Source organism: Astatotilapia calliptera, chromosome 3 (genome assembly GCF_900246225.1).
Source record: "Astatotilapia calliptera chromosome 3, fAstCal1.2, whole genome shotgun sequence".
NCBI lineage: Eukaryota > Metazoa > Chordata > Actinopteri > Cichliformes > Cichlidae > Astatotilapia > Astatotilapia calliptera.
The window spans coordinates 35659057-35681246 of NC_039304.1; the positions used below are offsets into that span (position 1 = coordinate 35659057).

A 22190-nucleotide genomic window follows, 5' to 3' on the forward strand; every position below is an offset into this window, starting at 1 on the left:
AGCCGTTAACTTGCTGTGATCGCGGAATGTTACCAAACATCAGTCCTTGTGTAATAACAATGGTTCCGAGGTAACGTCGGGCACGTTACGCTTTATTTTGCTCCAAATGTCACAGAAGGAAAATGAAAATGACATCTGGGACTATAAACCTCTTGGCAAGAAAAAGAAGAGGCACGAATCGCCACCTAAAAACACTAAAAGAAAATGCACTTTCAGGAAATCCTCCAAGAAAGACGCATCTTCTCTCTCAATCAAGCCACAAGACAGGAACGCAAAAGCCAAAGCGGCAGAAAGTGAAGTCAGTGCTACAGCTGGAATAACAGACGACTGTAACTTAAGCTTAAATGCACAGGAGCTTAACTCAAAGAGATCTCCCACAAAAGAAACAAATCAAAGTGACAATGCTGCAGCCGAGGGCCCATCCCCTGAAGACTTCTGCCCCATCTGTCAGATGCCATTCTTCATTTTGGTTGTGCAGTCCCAAAGATGGCACGTTGCTGAATGTATTGACACTCCCAGGGATACGTGCACAGGTACAGACGTCCATACTCATCACACATCTTAAAGTTACACTTGATACCAAATCACAGCTTCAGATAAGCCTAATGTCATTCACAGCAGCCATTCAGGTCCATAATAATCCAAACCATCTCAGCTTTTCCTCAATCCCAGTGAATGTATGTTCACAGGTGACGCTGTGATCTGCAGTGAGAATAGGCAGCAGCCTGGAGAGGCAGAAAGGAAATGGAAGCAGGTTGGAGACAAAGATAGAGAGGCGAGGCTGAGATGTTTTGGGCATAGTGGGATAGGGATGGACAAAGAATTCTGTGCAATGTATCCATTGCCAGGGAAAATGAAAAGTGCAAGATCATAGAGAAGATAAATGGATGTAGTCAAGGAGGACATGCAGAGTAGTGTGACAGAAGGGGAAGCTCGGGATAGGGATGGAGGTTGATCTCCTGTGGCGACTCCCACAAGGAACAGCTGGAAGAAGATATGGCATACGGACATATCTATGATAATTCAAACTTTTGAGAGAAAAAAATTAAATAAGAGGACCAGAAGTCCACAGGATAAACAAGTCTCCTCTAACAAAAGGTCCTTCATTTCCCATAATGCATTGTGATGGTATCCTTCATGCTTGTTGGATGGTAGAAAGAAACCTTCTACATAGCCTAACAGCTCAGGATTAAGGATTAAAAGAAATGTGCACTGACAGTGTAGCACTGATTCTATGCACTTAGCTCAGTTGTGTTTATCTCAAACAGCAGGCTGATAAGATACCTTTATAGTATATATCATCAGTTTAGTTTAGAGTAGAGTAGCGCAGTTGGTAAAGTGCTAAATATTATCCTCTTGTAACCCTGCTCTAACGAGTGCAGGCACTGTTCATTTATCTGTTCATACAGAATGTCCAGATGGTCTTCGGTGCTCCTCCACCATTCCGAACCATTACAAGAAATTCAACCACACACTTCTGGCCCACAGTCGAGCCAGCAGCGGCACAGCCCTCCTCAGTCTGTCCCAACAGGCTGAGACCAGCCTGGATTGTTTTCCAGGGCTGATAAAAAATCAGGGGTCTATTTTAGAGACTTCACAGCAAGGGGCTCTAACTCCTCCTGCATTATCCAGTCCTAGCTCCTCACCTCACCAACGTCACACCGGAACACTTCAGTCAAAACTTACAAATGGCCTTCTGCTCCTGCGTTCTCCTGGACCAGAGGACTTTAAGAAAAAGAAAGGCTGGTCATCATCTACTAAAAGCCAAAACTCTGTCACTGTTTCTCAGGAAAGTAATAAAGGGGATTTATCCATCCCTGTCATGGAAAATAGTGGACAGCAGGATAGTGAAGATTTACACAGAAGTGAGGATTCTTTGGAAAATGATAACATGATATCCTACTCTCCTCTTTCTGAGTTCCCTGCAGAGACTGAAATCAATACTACAGAGTGTAGAAAATCTCTTTTTAATGACAGTGCAATTCAAAATGAGCATGAAGACTCGATGATGCTGTTCAGTGACGGCTTCTCCAGTGAAGATGAGCTCCTCACTGACTTTATAAACAGCAATTCAGAAGCCAGCAATGTGCAAGGAAAGAAACTGCCTTCTGCAAACACCCAGCTGGGTGCAGTTTCCTCATTAACACCCACTAATCAGTTAACTGCTGAGAACAGAGCTGCTTCCTCAGGTGGAAAAGAAGCTTCTGAAATCAGTAAGACTAGTATTCAGTCTCCACAGAGTATTGTCTTAGAGCGTCTGAGAGACACTCTTCTGAGCTCAGATAACTCACACTCCCAAAACTCAAACAGCATTATTCAAACAGAGCAACCAGCTTCTCTTCAAGTGCCTTCATCTCAAACTTCCATTGTCCAACGATCTCAAGCCATGCCCCCTCAGAAGGGCCACAGCAAAGCCGGTCAGGTCTCCGGTCTCAAACAAACTGACATCGGGGTGTTTTTTGGCCTCAAACCACTGAGGGAGAAGGAGAAAGAAGCAGAGAGTGCACCAAATGACCTCAACGCTTCGTCTACTCCAACGGCTGGGAAGAGCTCGGGACAGAGACGGCAAAGAGGAGACCGGCAGAGAAAAAATAAAGCTGACACACCTGCAGATACGCCACAGGCCACAGAAACCATTAACCCATCAGTAGATGGACAGGGAGAAGTCTGGGGGAGGAGTGGGACCACAGGGAGGAGGAGGTGGAGGAACAGAGTCAATGCTGATGGAGAAGTACAGCTGCCCCGTTGCCCTTTCTATAAGAAAATCCCAGGTTAGTAAGCAAATGTACATTTCTTCTTGCTGTGTAAATTTAAACATTAATTATTATTTAATTTGTAATCTTATGCAAAAAACTTTCCCCAGGCACAAAGTTTGCCATTGATGCCTTTAGATATGGACAGATCGAGGGCATCGCAGCCTACTTCCTTACTCACTTCCACTCAGACCACTACGGAGGCTTGACCAAGATTTCCACTGTTCCCATCTACTGCAACAGAGTAAGTCAATCTGTAGTTTTGATGAAATAATTTACTTAGTTTTGTTTTTATTTGGTACTGGATCACCGAGTGCCAGGGACAGTTCACCCTTAAATCACATTTACATGTTCTCTCACCACCCTGATTGTCCGTGAGGTACCCAGCTATGAAAATATTGGATGTAGAGATGTCTGTCTTCTCATGAATATATCCTTGCTTATGTTGTGCAGGATTTAGATGATTGAGGTTGCACAATCTGTGTTTTGAAATCAGAATCTGATTTATTATATGCATTGATTTGCATAAAACAGTTGCTGTTTTTCTATGATACTAAACAGTCAGGGTGATGGATGTTATCCCTGCTTTGAGTCCACTGTTGAAACTATATCCAACACCATCTCAGCAAAAGGCTGACATTTTGTCCGTTTATGTATTTCTCCTTCAGTGGTATGGAAGCGATTCACTTATTTGAAAATGATATAACACCACCACCACCCCTCTCTGCCGCCAGAAATCCTATTTACTTTCAACTCATTAAAAAGCTTCCTCACTTCCACAGAATTCATAGAGGAAGTACTTGATCCATTTGTTATCTCTCTGCACTGCTTTGACTCACATTAATGGAAAAAGCGGCTTGCGTTTGGCAGCTATGAATACCAAAATTCAAATGGCTCTGATCACAGTTGAGTCAATTAAAATTCGAAGACCTTTGTGGGAGTTTTTTCTTCTTCTTTTGGACACAGAAATACAACATTTGATGTGCAGTAAAATAAGTTTAGCTGGGGCCCAGTTGTTTGCCATCCCCTTTGTTGTTACTGTGAAAAAGCTACATCAGTGAAGGTGTGTTAAATGTAGAGAATTATCTAAATAAACTGAAGTTTGCAGTTAAACAAGTGTAAAATCTTTAGCTCAGACTTTATTGCTTATTTTTGGTTCAATTAGCTACGACTTAACAATATATAATATCAGGTATGATATGAGGTATGAACTTGAAATGATATAAAAGTCAAGAGACTAGAGATGTTGGGAGTTCTTCTATCAAGTGGGTCAGGTTTATCACAGTGGTGTGTGTGTGTGTGTGTGTGTGTGTGTGTGTGTGTGTGTGTGTGTGTGTGTGTGTGTGTGTGTGTGTGTGTTTTCTGGGGATTAGGCTAAAAACAGACTTCTAAGTACTTGTTGGGACTCCGTTTGCTAGGCCACAGACTTTGAGCGTGGGCGCCAGGTGGATCACAGCCCAGAAAAGTTTGATCATAATCACAGAGGGTAATTAGAAAGTAGATTGGGAAAATAAGATTTCAAGGCCAGGGTTTGGGAGGCGGGGGGGTGAATTACTCCGCATATCTGAGATTGTTTGAAACCTGATCATCACTGTAAACTGCAAAGATTTGTTCACTCTCAGCTGTGTCTCCTGATTAGATTACAGGGAACCTGGTGAAGAGCAAACTGAGGGTGGCCGAGCAGTACGTCCACATCCTCCCCATGAATACTGAAGTCACTGTGGAGGGGGTCCGGGTCATCCTCCTAGACGCTAACCAGTGAGTCATCTGTGACATCAGCAGGGATCTGTACTGGTGACGCTGTTTTGTGACACATGAGAGCTTCTTTGTCACGCTGCTGATTTCATGCTGATCAGATTCAGCTGGTTTATTACCAGAAGGTTGATTTTCTGTCTTTGAGATTTAAATACTGTTTTAGATTTGCAGCTGAGGTTAATGGGCTCTTCACCAGCATGCATTAAAACTTGACCTGGTATTTTCCCATACGATCTTTCTGAAACCCAGAGAAATGGCTCTGAAAACACTGTGGGCAGAGGAGAAGGACACAATGAGTCACTTATAACATATGTACCGCTATTAGCAGACTACAAAAACATGCATTCATGCATTCGGGAGCAGATACAAAAGTTTCTACCGTAGCCACTTTCTTTATAGTAAAATTGTCATAAAGGGATAAATTGAGGCAATTTGAAGTATATTCAGACACAACCAAGCGAATAGCCTATTCATTATGTCACTGGGAATACATTCTTTTGAATGTAGAACACATCTTTTACAGTTGTGCTACATAGTTTCTACTTAATGACTCTATTTACTCCTCGTAATATTTCCCTGGAGAGTTAAATGAATTTCTCACAGTGAAAACTGGCTAAATTTGATTAAAACCTCTCTTTTGTATCCTTATCTGTTCTTTCAGTTGTCCAGGTGCTGCAATGCTGTTGTTCTTCTTGCCCGATGGACAGACGGTTCTTCACACCGGAGACTTCAGAGCTGACCCCTCAATGGAAACCTACCCTGAGCTACTCAGCTGCAGGATACAGACACTCTATTTGGATACCACGTAAGTACCCCTCAGTTTCATCATTTTCACTTGTTGCTGTAAGTAACAACTCCCGGTAATGACGACCACTTTCTTTCTCTCTGATTTTGGTAAACTGAGCACAACTCCAGCAGTGAAACTCAGATTTTTCAGTGTGACCTCTTATATCTCTCTAGCTACTGCAGCCCTGAGTACACCTTCCCCAGGCAGCAAGAAGTCATCAACTTTGCAGCCAGCACTGCATTTGAATTGGTGACACTCAACCCACGTACACTTGTGGTGTGCGGGTCGTACTCGGTGGGGAAAGAGAAGGTCTTTTTGGGTATGTGCTTTGCAGGAGAGTCTATGCTCACACTTTCTTTTGATGTTTTTTTTGTTTGTTTTTGAGCTGTATGGCGCATTTTCTACTCCTTTAAAAATCAGAAAGTCAGTTATAATCGGATATCTCGGCATGAGAGACATGGCTGACCCAAATGTATAAATACAGAAAGAAATGTGTTTTCTATCCACCTCTTAGTAACAGTAGTTATACTTAAAATAAATATGAAGATGGGTTTTCTAAATACTGCTTGATTTCATTCTGAGAATACACAAAGCAAAATGGTTTCTAAACCTAATAGTAGAATAGTTTTCCCCCTGTAGTTTTCTGTGTGTGGCTGACCTGTCCTATTATAAGTTCATCTGATATTTCTTCTATATTGAAATAGGAGCATCGTTGTTTAAAAACTGGAGCCCCTCACAGTGCATTGTCTTCAAGTGGAGGCAAAGTGTTCCCTTGTGATACATGGACGATAGTTTGAAGCACTTTAGTACAATGAAAAACTGAAAAAACAGTGTTTAACTGACAGAAGGGGAAACTGCATGCATTCATTCTTTAATCACAGCTGCTTCAACAAGCGCTGCATGAAGTGGAGACAAAAGCAGACGGCTAGTTTAATTGACTGTAGCACTTTACTCATCCTTTTTGTCCTTCTGTTATTCCACAAAAGCATTTGTACACGTACAGCAAACACTTTACAGGCCAGGGAGTGCCATATTTAGTCAGTCAGTTGTTTTCTGTTTTGTTTTTTTTAATAAAGGCCTGTTGAGTTTGAAGAGTTTGTTTCAGTAATGTTGGTGAAAACTAAAATCCACTGTTTTCCTGCAGTTTTCATTCTCACACAGACCTCGTTCTGCTTCATTTGCAGCGCTGGCAGAGGTTCTGGGGTCTAAAGTTTGCCTCTCTAGAGACAAGTACAACACCATGTGCTGTCTGGAGTCGGAGCAAATCAAAGGACGTCTAACCACCGACTGGAAGGCAGCCCAGGTCCACGTGCTGCCCATGATGCAGCTGTCCTTCAGAGTAGGTGCATTTTTCATGACTTGTTTTCCCAAAGTCCCACTATTCTTAATATTTTAAGTTCATATTTATACAACAAAGAGCAGATTTACAATGCACGTTTTAATTATGGCATGTGAGCCATGTTAGCAACACACATTAAGTCCAAATGTGAACACCAGCAGCAACAAAATGGTCAGAAAATCGTCATGTTTTTGTAAAAAACATATCTATCTTGGAGAACTGATATTTAAATATTACCACAGATAGGTCACAGAGGTGAGAATAGATGTAGCTTTTCATATCTGCTTTATTCTCCTTAATGAGCAATGTTCAGAGGAGCTCACATCACGAGGTAAAGAGACTCTAAAATACATGTGTGAGATTAAACTACAGCATTATGAGTTTATTCAAAGACTGGTGGGAAACAACTTCTTTTTGGTGACTTTTGCTTATTTGAGTTAAAAATACTCGAGCGCAATACACAGTTTATTCATGAAATAATCGGGAATCGAGAAAATGCACAGATTTCTTCTAGATAAGCTAACAGTCACGCATATGGTTCTTACTCCACCAGGTCCATGCTGAGGCAGGAAAACCCCCGACAATGCAGCTCTTTTAAGTTGTCCTTTTTTCCCCTCCCTTTTTCCCTTCTCTTTCCAGAAACTGCAGGATCACCTGGCACGCTTTTCTCATCAGTATGATCAGCTGGTGGCCTTCAAACCTACCGGCTGGACCTTCAGTCAGCAGATAGAATCAGTGGAAGACATTCAGCCTCAGAAAAGCGGCAACATCACCATATATGGTACGCACAAAGCCTTTTTTCTTCTAGTTTTTGGAGAGGAAAAAGAAGTGTCATATATAAGAGTATTATCCCACAACAATTTGAGTGTTGTTAATATTGTTGTATTTAGCCTACAGCTCCCTCTTTTGGTGAAGCCTGAAACAAGTCTTATAGAATCACAATAGAGCATGGCTTGGTTTCAGACTGCTCTGGCTTGGTGGCAACAGGATACATAACGTCAGTGCCCTGGGGTCGTGGATCTCCTCTGTGGACAACACTTCCTAGTCTAGCATTAAACCCCAGTTCTAAATTTGGGCCATGACTTGATTTTTCAATTGCAGATTTAGCCAGTTTTTCTTCCTAACCCCCGTTTCATGTTCTGAATAGATCCATCAGAAGCATCAGCCATCTGGCTCGTAACCTCCAATCACCAGCTAGAGGCTTCTGGGGTGCACACTCACATATATTTTCTTCCTTCTCAGCAGTTTGTGTGTCACTCAGGCGGAAGCCAATTTGCACTCTCCCTCTCTCTCTCTCTGCCTTGTTTATCTCCTCCTTCTCGCTCTTCCCTGCCATATGCCGCCATTTGCTGCAAATGTTCTCTGCATGTGGAAACGGACTGACTTTATCCATGAATAGGCTTTTTTCCCCCCCCCTTTTTCTAGCTAGACCTGTTTAAAGCAGAGGAGCACATAAAATTTGTCCAGGGCTAAAATGTGGATAAACACAAGGCATCTGCTTTCTGCATTGGTTCCAAGCTAGGTTTTTATTTTGTGTATTAACTGAAAACTGAATAATTCTGCATTGTCCCTTAGAGGGGAACAGTCTGAGCCTGTGGACATCTTCATTGAGCATCTGGTCCGGCTTTTAAAGCTTTGCCCTTTTGCTTGCCTGATGGATTTCCCTGTGTGTTTAACATCTGTCTCCAGCGTTGTTTACTGCAAGCCAGTTTCCCTCTGAATTGACTAAACTCTAAAAAATTTCCCAAAGGAGAAGTAAAACTTTCAAATTAGCTAATTGCTTTTTAAAGAGCTGTCGGTTTATGATGATATCAACCCATCTGTTTGTCTGACAGGTATCCCCTATAGTGAACACAGCAGCTTTCTTGAGTTGAAGCAGTTTGTGCAGTGGCTCCAGCCCCTCAAGATCATCCCTACAGTTAACAATGGCAGCTGGGCCAACAGGAAGGCGATGGAGAAGTGTTTTAGTGAGTGGCTCATGGACGTTAAGAATAAACAGTGACTTATTTTCCAGCTGCCTGTCGGTGCTAAAGGAACACCCTAATAGTATGCGATACTTGAAGTGTTGTATGGACTGGTTTATTTTAACGCTATTTGTTTAATTAACTTTACATTTAAATTTAGAGGAAGCGGTTGTGATTTTTAGACCTGAATTAGAAAAACTCTGGAAGCTGTGTTATATGAACCTGACATGATTCATGTATTAAACTTACAGTTGGACCAGGGTCATCCAGACTCTTTTACCATCTCATTCATTTGATATGCTGCAGGTGCTGCTCTGAAACTGTGCAATTTTTTTTTTTATTGTGATTTATTTTGTACATGATCAAAGTTTTATGCTGAAGAAATAAATATTTTAAAATAACATTGCTACCGTGTTTTTATTTCTTTGCAACAATACCACTTTAGAAACTTTTCTCTCTAATTGCTCTATATTTAATAATACTTGATATTTCTATTGCCTTCTTTAAACAATCCGTTTTATTCCCCAACCTACGTAAAAGCACCTAGAAGAGCCCATCAAAGCTTTTAGGTTTATAAGACATATTATGACTCTAAGTATTATATTGATAATAGTTGTTTTGGCTAATTTGCTAACTTTACATGGTCAGTTTGGAAGGTTGCAGTCAACATGTGGATATTCACTGCTGAATCTTATGTTGTGATTCATACTTTGGGGTCCTTAGGGACTAGTAAAGCGCTATATAAATACAGGCCATTTACCATTTTACCATACTGATGAACCTCTGCAGCCACTTACAGTGTGTTAGGAGGGAATGCCAGGTGAGTGTAAGCCCTTTTTTTTTTTTTTTTTTTTTTTAAGATGTCTTCGGTCTTGTCTTTCAGGAGTTTATCTCTGGGTCAGCAGACATACAGTACAGAGATGGTTTTTGATTTCGTTCGTCCTTAAGTTAAACCATCTGTCTTATCATGTGTTAAGGTGTTTCAGGGTGCATGTGTATTTTGAGCATCAGATACCAGAGTAGGAGGAGAGAAAAGGGGAAAAAACAAAAGCTGAACACTTCAGAAATGTGTCCTGTAGATTCCACCATGTGAGAAACACCGTGTAGCACACTGCAGGGTTCAAGTTATCTATACAATTTTAACCTCCTAGGATCTGGCGTCCACACATGTGGACATCACATTTTGGGTTGTCTAGACCAAAATACTAAAATTTTTCTCTACAAGGGCCTGATATCTACTTACAAGGACATTATACTGCCACTGTTCCATCAAAATTTATAACTAATATCCTCATACGTGGCTCTCATTTTTGTTAGGAACAGAAATCAGGTAAAAAAAAAAACAACAAATCTGCTGATTCTTTGTTTTTACATTCATTGGGTCCCAATATGCCCAAATATCAAAGAGAAATTAAAAAATGCATGCTGTGGAAGAGTTCGGGTTTTAGGAGGTTAATCTAGGAATTTGGTTTCCACATCACCACTTTGCATAAAAGCACTCAGAAGAGCTGCTTGGAATATTAATTCACAGCTTTTAAATTTAACCACTTATGTTAGTTTTTGGCAAAAAAAAAAATAGATGGATGTCTATATATATATATATATATATACACACATTAGGCATTTCATTCCCTGTCCCTCTTCCCTCTCATTTTATTTTATGTGTTATGCTGTGGAAATATCAAATCATACAGTTACATGGCAGTAACACCATTCATTTAGACCGTGTAGACATGGTGGAGATGACCTGCTGAAGTTCAAACTGAGAAGAAAGGTGATTTAAGTAACATTCAAACCTCGAGGCAGATGGGCTACAGCAGCAGAAGACCTCACCAGGGACGTCTCCTGTTAGTTAACAGGAAACTGAAGAAACAGTTTAACCATGCTCACCAAAACTGGACAACCAGACATTAGAAAAATATTACCTGGTGTGATGAGTCTCAATTTCTGCTGCCACATTCAAACAGTATTTTTGCGTAAAAAAATGAAAGAATGAATCGATTCTGAACAAACTGGTTTGCAGCAGTTCAAGGGAAGAGGCCTTGCAGATAAAGTCCATTTAATGCTGGACCTTCACCTGGAACGGCGCTGGTTATTTGGCACAATACAAAAAAGATTACAACCAAGTACAAAGTAAAGTGTGCAAGTGTCCTCAGTTATTTGAGTCACTACTACATGTCTCAAAACAGCACAAATAGGTGAAGCAACACGATTCTGTCTACATATTAATGTTCCCCGAGGTGCTGAGGACATCAGCTAATGGTCTCTTCGTTGTTCATCTCCTACTTGCTTTGACTTACTATCAAGGAATCCTTGCGTTAAAAAAAAAAAAAAAAAAGCCAAACAGAAAAAATTAATGTATGCCAGCATTTTATTAGTGCACTCATGTAATCACTGCATACATACAAAGAATCTCTGTGTCATGGTCTGGGTGTGTGGCTGTAAAGTTCTGCTGAAGGTCTGGACCTCCCTGGTATCCACCCATGGGCAGGGCCTACAGCTTCCCTCACCTGGAGCTGATTGAGGCAATTAGGTTGGAGATTTAAGCTGCTTGCTGACACTGTTTCCTTGCCAGTTCCTCAACAACCCCATGTTGGTAACCAGGCCTCACGCTTCATGTCTATGATTCTCAAGTGCTTTACTAACCTTGCAATCTTGTGTTCTAGTTGCTCCTGGGAATTACATCACACTGAATAACTTATCCTGGAAATCTGGTTAACCCGCCTGCTTTCAGAATCATCTCCTTGCCTCACCTGCCTGCCCTCCTGCCCTTACACTACCACGGGACCTTCACCGCCCAGGACAGCTGACACACACCACCAAACCCACCCGGACTACACCACCTCTCCTTCAATGTTTCCATCTCCCACCTGCACAGTTTCCATAGCTTCCACGCTCTCCAGAACTCCTCATTGGCTACTGCTTTAACACTGCTCTCCTCTCTTCCAGTGCGTACCTAATCACCAGCCAGCTGCTGTTGCTTTCTTGGACCTGTCCCCTTACTTTATCCCTCTCTCCTAGCCAAGACCCCCACGCCCCATGTGTCAAGCCTTAAGTCAAGGGCCATTGTAAACATCATCCTTGTGCTAGCTAATAAACCTTTGTTAAACCCTTTCCTCCGCCTCCACTTTGGGTTCTCTGCACGTGGGTTTGATTTTTGGTACTCGGCTCTCAATCACCAGACTTCAGTGGTTACAAGGTAAACCAGAGATTTATCAGCATGGTGATAGCATTCACATTAGATATCTGGCTTTCCTAAGCCACAGGAATATAATAAAATGGGATTTTAATACTTTAAATGCACACGTGTATATTTTCAAAATATATAACTTTGTCAAAAAGAATTCAGCCGTAACTTTTTAGGTTAAATCTGTTAGCTGGTGCTTCTGGTGATCTTACAATCGAAAACACACAATTGGGTAGGTGATGTTAGGAAAAAGTACTTGACATCGTACTTGAAGACATTCGAATAGGCTCAATATTTACTTTCATCGACATATTTACACCATTTCTTCACAACATGTCATGTACAATTTAATATCTTGCAGACACTGACATCAGCCTGGGAAAAGGCACCGTTAATGCAGCACAAGGAACTATTTTTCTGCCTAATGTCTGCCTTTTGTTTCCTTCTTTGGTAACTTTTGACAGTTTCCTCTTATCTGCAGTTAATTAAACAAGCACTGAAACATACACTGAGTACTTGTCCAAAAGAAGATCACATCTATCTGGTCACAAATATGGTTTATGCAAGGTGCAAAATGATTTTCATCCTTCATTTGTTGAGTAAACTGGTGACAGATTTAAAAACAAAACAAAAAAAGCAAGGGAAGGGAAAATACTGTCAGCTATCATAAGTGGTCAGCACAGGTCATATAAACACATGCTGGCTTGTAGAAGAATGAAATTTCTCATTTCTAATTAGCATTTTGCCAATCAGTGCAGGTGAAGTTTGGCAGGTGCAGCTGCTGGTTTCTAGGTTGACGCAGGAGGGTCACTTTCACCTGAAAGTAGATTTGCTTTTCAGATAGACTGAATGCATGCATGAATTAACACATCTATATCATGGACTCTTATAATCTGTTAGTGCGTTGTCATTTGGTTGATTGCAAGTTATGAGCATACCTCATTCTTGAGTGACTTGCTGATAAACGTGGTGAACTCCTCCACAGTGCTGACCTGCAGGTCATTAACTGCCAGAATCTGGTCGCCTTTGTGGAACAGACACACGGTCTGTGGCTGTCCCGTCCACCCAGACACACTGACACACATACACAAAGAGAGGTTTGAGTTTTCCAAGCACTCTGTAGCTTCTGGCTCTTCTATTTAGCATACCGCAGAAAAAGGTTTTCACAGGACTGTATACAGTCCTTTAAAAATTTAAGTGCATGCTTACTGCTTCCATGGGCATTTCATTTCATTTCATTAGAGGCCAGGTGCCTATAATCGTATGCACTTGATCATCAGCAAGTCTGAGCATGTTATGAAAGCAGCTTTGGCAGTTTTCATGAGCATTTGTGTGTTAACGCAATGCCTCAGTCTTCTAAAGAGTGGAGGTCCAAGCAAATTCACTCCAAGAAATGACAAAAAACACAAGATCTACATCTGAGATTCTACAGGTCTCAGTTAGCATGTTAGATGTTGGATGAACAGATGAGACCGCTATTCAGTGGCACGCAAAATATCAGCACAAACATATCAGAGAAAAGCAATTAAACTGACACAAGAAATAGCCTAATAAAATCAAACATGCCACGAATAAACAATATTAAGCCTTGTCAGCTGTAAAAGCGCAAGTCAGGACAAACAGTCCAACTGTGGCCAGCTTTGCCAGTGATACACAGGATTAAACGAAACCTGATCAACAGACCTGAGTAAATATGACACAAATGTCTGAGATTTTTGTGTTTCCATAAATATTAACAAGTTGGAAAGCATTTAGTCAAACATTTGACACTACATCTTCCAGTTAGACCAGGCTTCTCAGTTATCTGACTCAAAGCAGTCCTATGTGAATACATTTTCAGTTTGAGGATTGTTGGATTTCATCCTGATTTTTGATAAACCCACCTGGGCTTCCTATCCACCTCTGTTAGGGTCAGGTAGTTTTTAAGGTCTGCCTGTTTCACCATAATATCCCGCTCTTCTGTTCTGTGGTCAGAGCTTGAAAGGAAGACAAAAGACAACAACATCCATTGTTCTATCAAATCTTTAAAGGTATGACTCAAATCAGTTCAAACTGTGTGATCTTTCATGCTTTAATATCACGTTTATAACTTGATTGTCCATTTACTTCAGTTAGTGTGCACTGCCTTCTGAAATACATGTCTTTCACATCAATCTCTCTGTCAATACTTGAAAGAAAATTAAAAGACAACAAAAGCTTTATTAGGGAGTGTTATATCTTGTATCCGTAAGAGAAGTACATCTAAAGCTAAAGCTAAATCTAACCATCCAGCTACCTTTCCTCACAACTTGAATTTATATTATTGTACTCATTAATTGTACAAATTTTCCCCCAAAAAACATTATGAAAAATACACAGTTTTAATCAAATTAGTTAACAATAAGTGAAATGAGGGGAAGATCGCAACCTGTGAACAACAAAAGCAAAGGGGAAGCACACAGACTAAATATAGACCAGGAAGAGAAGAGTAATAAGTAAGACAAAGGCATTAAAAGGTCCCATATTAGGAAAAAAAGCATTCAGCATAGACCATGATGTCACTGAAATGGAGACATGGGACATGCATAGACATGAAGACACAAAAGAAAACGATAACAGGCAGGACTCTTACACATAGCCTATTTAAATTCTTGGATAAAACTTCAATGACTTGTTGTTGTTTTGTTTTGAAAGGCTGCTTAAGCTGTCATCGCCTTCTTGTAGAAATCTCCAGAAACCACGCCAACCAGTCTAACATGTCAGCATTCAATTCTGGTTAAGTCAGACTGTGGTGACAACTTTTTTATTTTTATATGACAGACATTGCTATAGTTGGGTTTTAAAATGCTACCATGTCCATGTGTCAAGTAAAGCAACTTATCCCTAATACAGGTTAACACCTACTGGCACATTGTGTTTGCTTATTATGAAACTGAATTTTAAAAAAAAAACAACTTCCTGTCTAATCTCACCTCTCATTGGAGTCATTTTTTTCAGATGAATCCAATAGTTCAACAGGGGACATGGCACCACGGTCACTAGAGCTGCTGCTTAAATCTGTAGACCAGCGTTTACTGTATAGCATAAGGAAATAAAACACCAGATATTAGTAAATGTGTAGTCTGGCTGCATACACTTTGCATGCATACAACAACAGTCATTGGCACTGTATTGCAAGTCTGGAATGGACAGACATCCACATTTACCCCCATGATAGTGTCTTTTGCAGTTACTCAAAAAAGAGGACCAAATGTGTCATAAATGCAGCATGGACGAGGCAAAACATTCAAAAAGGCGAAATGTAGAAGCAGTGGAGGAGTGGAGTTTTTATACCACACTGTAGAGACAGGGAGTACAGAAGCAATCTTTCAGTGTTGCAGCACACCAGTTAGCCACATTGGTGTGAAATGGAATAATTACTACACAGGTAGGGATGGGTATCGAAAACCGGTTCTTGCTGAGAACCGGTTCCCACTGTTTCAATTCCTTGGAATCGTTTGCCATTTTTGCAAACGATTCCCTTATCGATTCCAGTCGCCCCGAATGACGTCACCACGTTGCGGAGCGTCATTTACCTGGCAGGAAACACGGCGCCTAAGCGGCTCAAACGCTCAAAAGTTTGATTATACTTTATGAGAACCGATGACAACAGGGCAACTTGCAAAGTAGATATTTCATTTAAGGGAGGAAACACTACGAATATGCAAAAGCATTTGCTCACAAAACACGCGATGACACGCGTTTTTAATTCCGCTCCGGACTCGTGACTCTCAACCCAGCAGCAGCGCTAACGTTTGCACGTCCTCTCCCGTTAATGCGGCAGGTAAATAATCAACTAACAGTGCATATTATGTTAGCGCAATCTGCCTTATTCCAAAACCTGCCATTACTGTACATGTAGGTGACCATGATGAGAGAGACAGAGTCTGGCTGGCGCTCGCTGGTAGTTCTCGCTGCAGTCTACCGGGAGCGTCTCCTTTCAGGCCAGGATAGACTAATGTCACCGAGCAGTGTCTAAGTTTGTGGTCAAAGGCTTGCACCCATTTGCCACAGCAGATGCCCCCGATTTTTGGTAAGTGAATGTGTTTAATTGTGGGCAGGGACATTACTGGATATTCTTGTGTAATTGCCACAGAACAATTTATGTTATACTTTGTTATTGCTACAGAAGAATGTTGCAGCTTTAAGGCAGGGATGACTCCTGGAGTTGCTTTCTCACTGCATATGCTTTATTTCACAATCAGATCGATTCGATAACAAAAACATACAGCAGCTCCTCTCCTACTCCTAGCCCTTCGCTGCGGTGGAAAAAAGAACGACTTCAATCCCCTTCAAGGAACATACGTACAAAATAGTTTTCCTGATACACCAATGGGGCGTTCAATGCCATCTTGTAAATATGAGTACTCTGGCAGAGTAACAGTTCAAATGAAAAATACACCAGAACAAACAAGCAAACAAAAAAAGAAGTGTGGGGTACCTTTGAACCAATGAACAAAGTATAACAATTTATACTTTTTAACATAACCCGACCCCGTCAATATGTGATATGTCTCACAAGAATATTTATTTTATTATTTTACATTTACAATTTTTTTTCCTGGGGACCCTGTGACACCCCATTGAAGAGCCGTAGGCTGGATCTCTCAAGATCTCACTGTTGGGTTTGTAAGGCCATGTTACTCCTAAATTTCTATCTTGTTCAAAGAGAAGATATAAAACAAAGCTCTGAGCTAATCGACCTTAGTGTTCTCCTTTTTTTAAAAAAAAAAAGAATCGATAAGAGAATCGATAAAGAATCGAATCGTTAAACAGAATCGAAAATGGAATCGGAATCGTTAAAATCTTATCAATACCCATCCCTATACACAGGTCAGTATCACAGAAATTTTAGTAAGGCAAACAGCAGCAGGAGATAATGGCTAAAAACTGGAATAGGCAAGAAACACCGGTCTGTTGCGCTGGTGATCAGTGTGGGGAGATCAAACTGACTGGTTTAAACTTGCTCTGCAGAGGAAAAACAAAATCTAAGACTCCACCTCAGATTGACGCACTTAAAATTTTTAGTTCCTTCTAGCCTCAGCCTGCACAAAGAACATCATTGTTAAACAGAAAGGCATGAATGCAAGAAAGAAACAGTTTGTCGTCAGTGCTTTAAATATAGGATGATGATGAAACCTTGTATTGTTTGATGGGATTCCTTTTTATTTATTAAGAAAGACATCATGACGAGTGAGTGATTTGCAGTATAGGAACCCAATCCTCTGCAAAAAGCATAAAATATTTGTACAGGACAAAATTCAGTTTAATTGAATTCTGTCTGTAGAGTGCAAAATAATAATAAGAGTCACCTCAAGGTGCTTTATACTGTAAGGTAAAGACTGTAAAATAATACAAAGACTCGCCTATAAGGAAGCACTGGGCGACAGTGGGAAGAAAAAACTCCTTTTTAACAGAAAAAATCTGTTGTGATCGGCTGTGGGTGAGGGCAGGAAGACAGAACAAAAGAGACAGTTTACCAGGCAAGCTACCCGAGTTGACCTTTTCACAATGTTTTTATTGTACGCAAGCCAAGAGGCTTTTACATAAGAAGCAAAAGGACTTAAAAAAATTAATTTGTGTAAATAATCTGTAACAGACATCAACAGTAGATAATGCACACAAGTAAGTGTAGTTTAAAAGCGCCTTTGGATTCACGTACAGATAACACAGATTATGTTAAACGGTTTCACCCAATCTGAGAGATATATAATTGATATGTTTAGCTTATATATATAGGCCTTTTTCAGTTGTGCCATAACACACATTCACAGCCTAACTGTAAATGAATCAGTAAAGATGTTCAGTCCAAGTGTAGAGGCAGAGTTGAGTTGAGACACAACTTCTTTCCCAAGATAAGAAGATATGTTTCATGTTGTCAAGCACATTTGTTGCTAAACTGGCTCTGAAACGCTGCCTTTTATAAATTCTTGCCTCTTCCTGGAGTGTAAACAGTTCCGTGCGCTAAAAATAAGTCTGGTTGTTGTCAAGGTGTTTGTGCCCGTGGCACCACAGTTACCTGTGATTATTATTTTTGTAGGGTGCTCACAACACATGTCACGAAGGGCTCCAGGGCACTGATATAGAAGACTGAAGTAAACAAGCCAAACAGAGATAGGACCACTAACTGCGTGAGAGCTACCTGTTGTTGTCATCATCTGGCTCCTCAGCAAACGGTGGCAGCGGGGACACCTGTGTCTTCATTTTGTCAAAGGTCTGAATGACGGTCCTCATCAGCGTGCTTTTGTTAGCGTCTTCAACTTCATGGTCCCTAGAGGCATTTGGTACGGTTACCTTTTCAGCAACCATAAGCAGTTACCTATCATTATTATTGTCATTATCTTAAAAAATTCTGTATGCTTACTCTGGCTGAGCTGATTCTTCAATATATTTGAAGCCACTCATTGTTTCATATCTAAATGAGAACAAACATTATGACATGTTTTAAAGAAGTCTGTATGACAATGGAAACATTAATTAATACTTACAATGCTTCCACACTGTTGCGTCGTTCCCCACTTGGTGGTCCATCTTTATTCACATTCTGTGCATAATTAGAAAAAAGAAATTGGTTTTACTAAAAGTCTTAGTCACTGTACTTTTGATCAAAGATGTGATTCATCATTTGTCACATATGCTACGAAACTGTTTATCTTTAGTTTTTGTGCTGCTTTTTTTTTTCAAACCTGGACTTTGGAAAACTCTAACATGAACATATTCTATTTGTCATTTTATAGAGAAAACACATGATTGATCAGGCCAAAGAATTAGCAATGAAAATAATTTTTAATCCCAGTTGTACTTTTTGTGGTCTTGGAACTACATAGATTGGTTCCTCAGGCTCAGATGCGCGTCTTTTAGGATCCGCTTGCTCCTGTTGAGTAAGATGCAAAGCAATAATGCATACAGTCAAGTCTAATTCTCAAATGGAGAGGGGTAATTTTGTTTACTATCTACGAAAAGTCAAGTGAAGATGTTGCACCTCGGGTTTTTCAGTGACATTCTCCAAAGTGTTTGAGGACGGATCGGACATTGACCGGAATTTTAGGAATCCCTGACAAGTAAAATCACACACGCACACATTCAAACATTTGCATTGTCCTGATAAGACAAACCCCATAAAAAATATTTTATGCAATTGAGAAGCGTGGATTGGAAGAACAAAGAAAATTGCAGAAAGAAAAAAAAATTAGGATATAATTTAGCGTTTGGATGCTTTCTGGTTGAGAAAGCATGAGGCAAATTAACACAGAGCTTTTGGTGACTAACCTTTTCAGCCTCTGCGAAAGAATTCGTCTTTCTGATGAGTGGTTTTGAAATTACCTGTAAAAAAGAGATTTTTTTGTTGTTATTTTTGTCATAGAAGGAGGCACTGTATATTTATATCAAGGTTATCTGCTTCCTTTTCTAGAGATCAAACATAGAAGTAGTATAGCTTGTTTATCTCAACACAAAGACTGGAAACAAAGGAGTTTGCAGGCGATTAACTTGTTGAACGTACAGTTTATTATCTTTCTGTAAACCCGAAATACTCTGACAGATAATAAAAACGTGACTTTTTATTTTTTATACAGATTTCGAATAAGATATACGTCGGATAGCTGCTGGTAGGTGGATTTTGTTAACTGGCAAGCTGTTTACAGTCTTAACTAAGCTGAGGTAACCAGATACTGACTCCATGTGAAGTGAATGTATTTTTTTTTTAATGTCAAAGCTTTCCTCAGATGCTGTGCATGTGTTGAGTAGATATCGCCAAGTAGATTTTGAGTATTTACCTCAATCGTTGCCTGCTTATAAGGGAACTCCTGTAGGAGCAGGATAGTCCAAGTCAGTGACAAAAGAAGCAAACACTGCATATAATTAAATTGTATTTATTATTTTTATGAAAAAAAAGGTTAAATGTACCCCTGAAGAGGAGAGTTGATGAGGTCGGCTTTTCATTGCATCAAACAGGTCAGAGAACCAGCCATCCACATCGTCGCTGGAAGAATAAAGGATACCAATGAAGGTCTTTTTAGGCTCCACAAATGACAACTACTGGGTTTAATTTAAAATTCAATACCAAAACTAAACGCAGAGTGGAAATAATAACAATTTAGTAAAAAGGGGCAATTTAGTTTGAGCAAAGCCGTCACCAGATGATAAATGTTACTAAACCAGAAAGCAGCATTATGGTGTCTTTTTGATTGTTCAAACCTCCTAAAATAGTAATAGGGTGTGAAGGGCAGGGGGGAGGTGAGAACGTGTAATTGAAAGCCTGTTGTCTTGGTTTTGCCATTGCTGACTTTCAAATTAATTCAGTTTACTCTTACAGGAACATAATATGAAAGTTGCAGGAACCCCCCCCCCCCCCCCCCCCCAAAGAAAACAATATAAACCAATCTATTTTGAAAAAGTTACACCCATTAAAGTTGGCTGCTTTTATCCACACTTCAGATGAGTCAGACATTGTCATAACAAAATGACTGTAGTTTATTTTGAAAAGCATTTATGATTCCTTTTTTTGTTTTTAATTCTGTATTCTAGGGGTCCATACACACAACAGCAGTCAGTACTTGGGCACAACAGACAAAAGAAACAGAAAAACGCCACATGACAATCTGCACTGGGGTTTGCCTAGAACTTTTACAGGACAGTGTAATAAAATGCATGCCAGCTTTATGTAGCCCATAAAGCCCTGCTGACTAACCTGTTCTCCCCGACAAGGAAGTACTCCCGTTCCGTAGCCTTGATGAAGAGCACACAGGAAGGGGAGCATTTAAAGCTTTTCTGGATCCAGTTCCATTTTGGATGATGCTGCGGACTCACATGCAACAGTGAGACCCTGATGGGCGATTGAAAAAAGTTAAACCCTCAAAAGCAGAGCTGCCCTATTTGCATCGTGCCACTTCAAATTCTAACATGTATGTAGATGAAATTGTATTTTTAGATTTGGTATTTTAAAAGTTCAACACACATTTGTGTTGGTGAAAGAATATGCTGGAAAACAAAGGAGAGAAAAGTATGCTGGTTTACATTCTCAAAGACCTTAATGGCTTAAGGTGAGCTTTTAAAGTGTTATGCAAGAACTTACTGTGACAAGTCTATTTCTCCAGCTGCCTTGTCCTTTTCCTCTCTTCTGAAGTACTTGAGCTGATATTCTGTGTCACTGAGCTTGAACAGGATAAAGAAACGTTTCTTCCATGCTTTCTGCAAAAAAAAAGGTTAAACAATGTTTTGTACTCTTCACAAAGAACTGCAAATATAAGTACAATTACTGGATCACTGAGTGGGTTATATTACCTCTGTTGTCATCAGTTTTGGAGGAGGAGACTTATGCAGGTATCCAGCTCTTACTTCTGTCACTGCTTTGGGAGGTCCATAGAACAAACTGCCTCTAACTGAGGGCAACAAAAAGGCTGTTTAGTAGTTTTTTGCTTAATAAAGGTGACCTTAAAGATTCGCCTTATTAACAAAATAACAAAATCTGTATTTCCAGTTCTATGTTTGTATGTTCTTACATATTTTGCTGAATACCAGCAAAATATGTAAGAACTGAAAAGTTTTAATTCCTGCAAGTTGACGAAATGAGCTGTTAATAAACGTGTCAGATTTGTACATTAGATTCTGTCTTTGTCAGATTAACCTTCTGTGCTCATCTGCAAAAACAGGTTTTCTAATACACCGTAAGCGCTGACAAAACACCAGGAAATACCAGCACCAAAAACAAAAAACACCCATCAAGTTTCCCAGATCTCATACAATACCTGGCTTCATTTTTACACCAAACCTTTGAAAAGATGAAGATGATAACATGAGAATGTATCACTCTCTGAAACTCAACCTTTCAAAAAAAAATTAAAAAACTATCCTTATTATGCCCATTCCTCTATAAATGCACTACATAAAGGCAAAATCTATTCAAACACGAAGCTTATGTCAAGAAAAACGTCGTTGAATTTAAACACTGAGAAAAAATGCCCATGTGCAAGCACAAGAGGGAGGAAAGTGAGTCGTTTACAATCAGCGAATTCAAAGTATGAACTCATAAAGAGCATTAACCTATCTCACTAACTTGCTGTTGAATGGACTTTAAACTATACAAAGACAGAAAAACTACTAATTGCAACACAAGTACAGCATAAGTATTCTTACCTGTGGAACAGCTGTTCACCTCGCACTCTCTCTGGCAAGCTGCGCAACTGTTTAAGAAGCCAGGTTGTTGTTTTTTTTTTATCTCTTACAGTGACCGGAAAAATCTAATATGAACTGGAATTTCTGGTTACTGGAGTGACAACTCCAAGTGCACCTTCTCGGAAGAGGCGATTCCAAGAAGATATGCTCAAAGCATTACAGCTATTGCCAGTCTTGGCAGTGGCAAGCGGCAGAAATGAGCTTCCTCCGAAGG

General features: G+C 40.1%; 2 protein-coding genes across 2 annotated transcripts; one reads left to right on the plus strand and one right to left on the minus strand.

The window, feature by feature from the left end:
- The first annotated feature begins 39 nt into the window (after window positions 1-39).
- dclre1a (DNA cross-link repair 1A (PSO2 homolog, S. cerevisiae)) lies at window positions 40-8867 on the plus strand. Its single transcript, XM_026163107.1, has 9 exons — window positions 40-533; window positions 1410-2771; window positions 2864-2997; window positions 4393-4511; window positions 5170-5313; window positions 5469-5614; window positions 6480-6634; window positions 7274-7415; window positions 8470-8867. The coding sequence occupies exons 1-9, from the start codon at window positions 107-109 to the stop codon at window positions 8634-8636; spliced, it is 2796 nt and encodes a 931-aa protein (XP_026018892.1). The 5' UTR covers window positions 40-106; the 3' UTR covers window positions 8637-8867.
- Window positions 8868-10951: 2084 nt separating this feature from the next.
- On the minus strand, window positions 10952-22164 carry LOC113019404 (pleckstrin homology domain-containing family S member 1). Its single transcript, XM_026163110.1, has 17 exons — window positions 21938-22164; window positions 21550-21572; window positions 21086-21183; window positions 20877-20992; window positions 20493-20627; window positions 19709-19784; window positions 19579-19608; window positions 19073-19126; window positions 18786-18857; window positions 18606-18677; window positions 18292-18347; window positions 18168-18218; window positions 17946-18074; window positions 14737-14838; window positions 13669-13761; window positions 12724-12859; window positions 10952-12602 (listed from the first exon to the last, which is right to left on the minus strand). The coding sequence occupies exons 2-17, from the start codon at window positions 21557-21559 to the stop codon at window positions 12516-12518; spliced, it is 1317 nt and encodes a 438-aa protein (XP_026018895.1). The 5' UTR covers window positions 21560-21572; window positions 21938-22164; the 3' UTR covers window positions 10952-12515.
- Between the last annotated feature and the right edge of the window lie 26 nt (window positions 22165-22190).

What these genes read in the sequence shown, in the direction of transcription:
- LOC113019404 (XM_026163110.1), bottom strand. An exon ending in CAAAACTGATGACAACAGAG is followed by an intron (nt 20,993 to 21,085) that starts GTAATATAACCC and finishes TTTTTTTTGCAG; the next exon opens with AAAGCATGGAAGAAACGTTT. An exon ending in CTTTCGCAGAGGCTGAAAAG is followed by an intron (nt 18,858 to 19,072) that starts GTTAGTCACCAA and finishes TTTACTTGTCAG; the next exon opens with GGATTCCTAAAATTCCGGTC.
- dclre1a (XM_026163107.1), top strand. Translation starts at nt 107, where the DNA reads ATGTCACAGAAGGAAAATGAAAATGACATCTGGGACTATAAACCTCTT. An exon ending in ATCCTCCTAGACGCTAACCA is followed by an intron (nt 4,512 to 5,169) that starts GTGAGTCATCTG and finishes CTGTTCTTTCAG; the next exon opens with TTGTCCAGGTGCTGCAATGC. An exon ending in ACACTCTATTTGGATACCAC is followed by an intron (nt 5,314 to 5,468) that starts GTAAGTACCCCT and finishes ATATCTCTCTAG; the next exon opens with CTACTGCAGCCCTGAGTACA.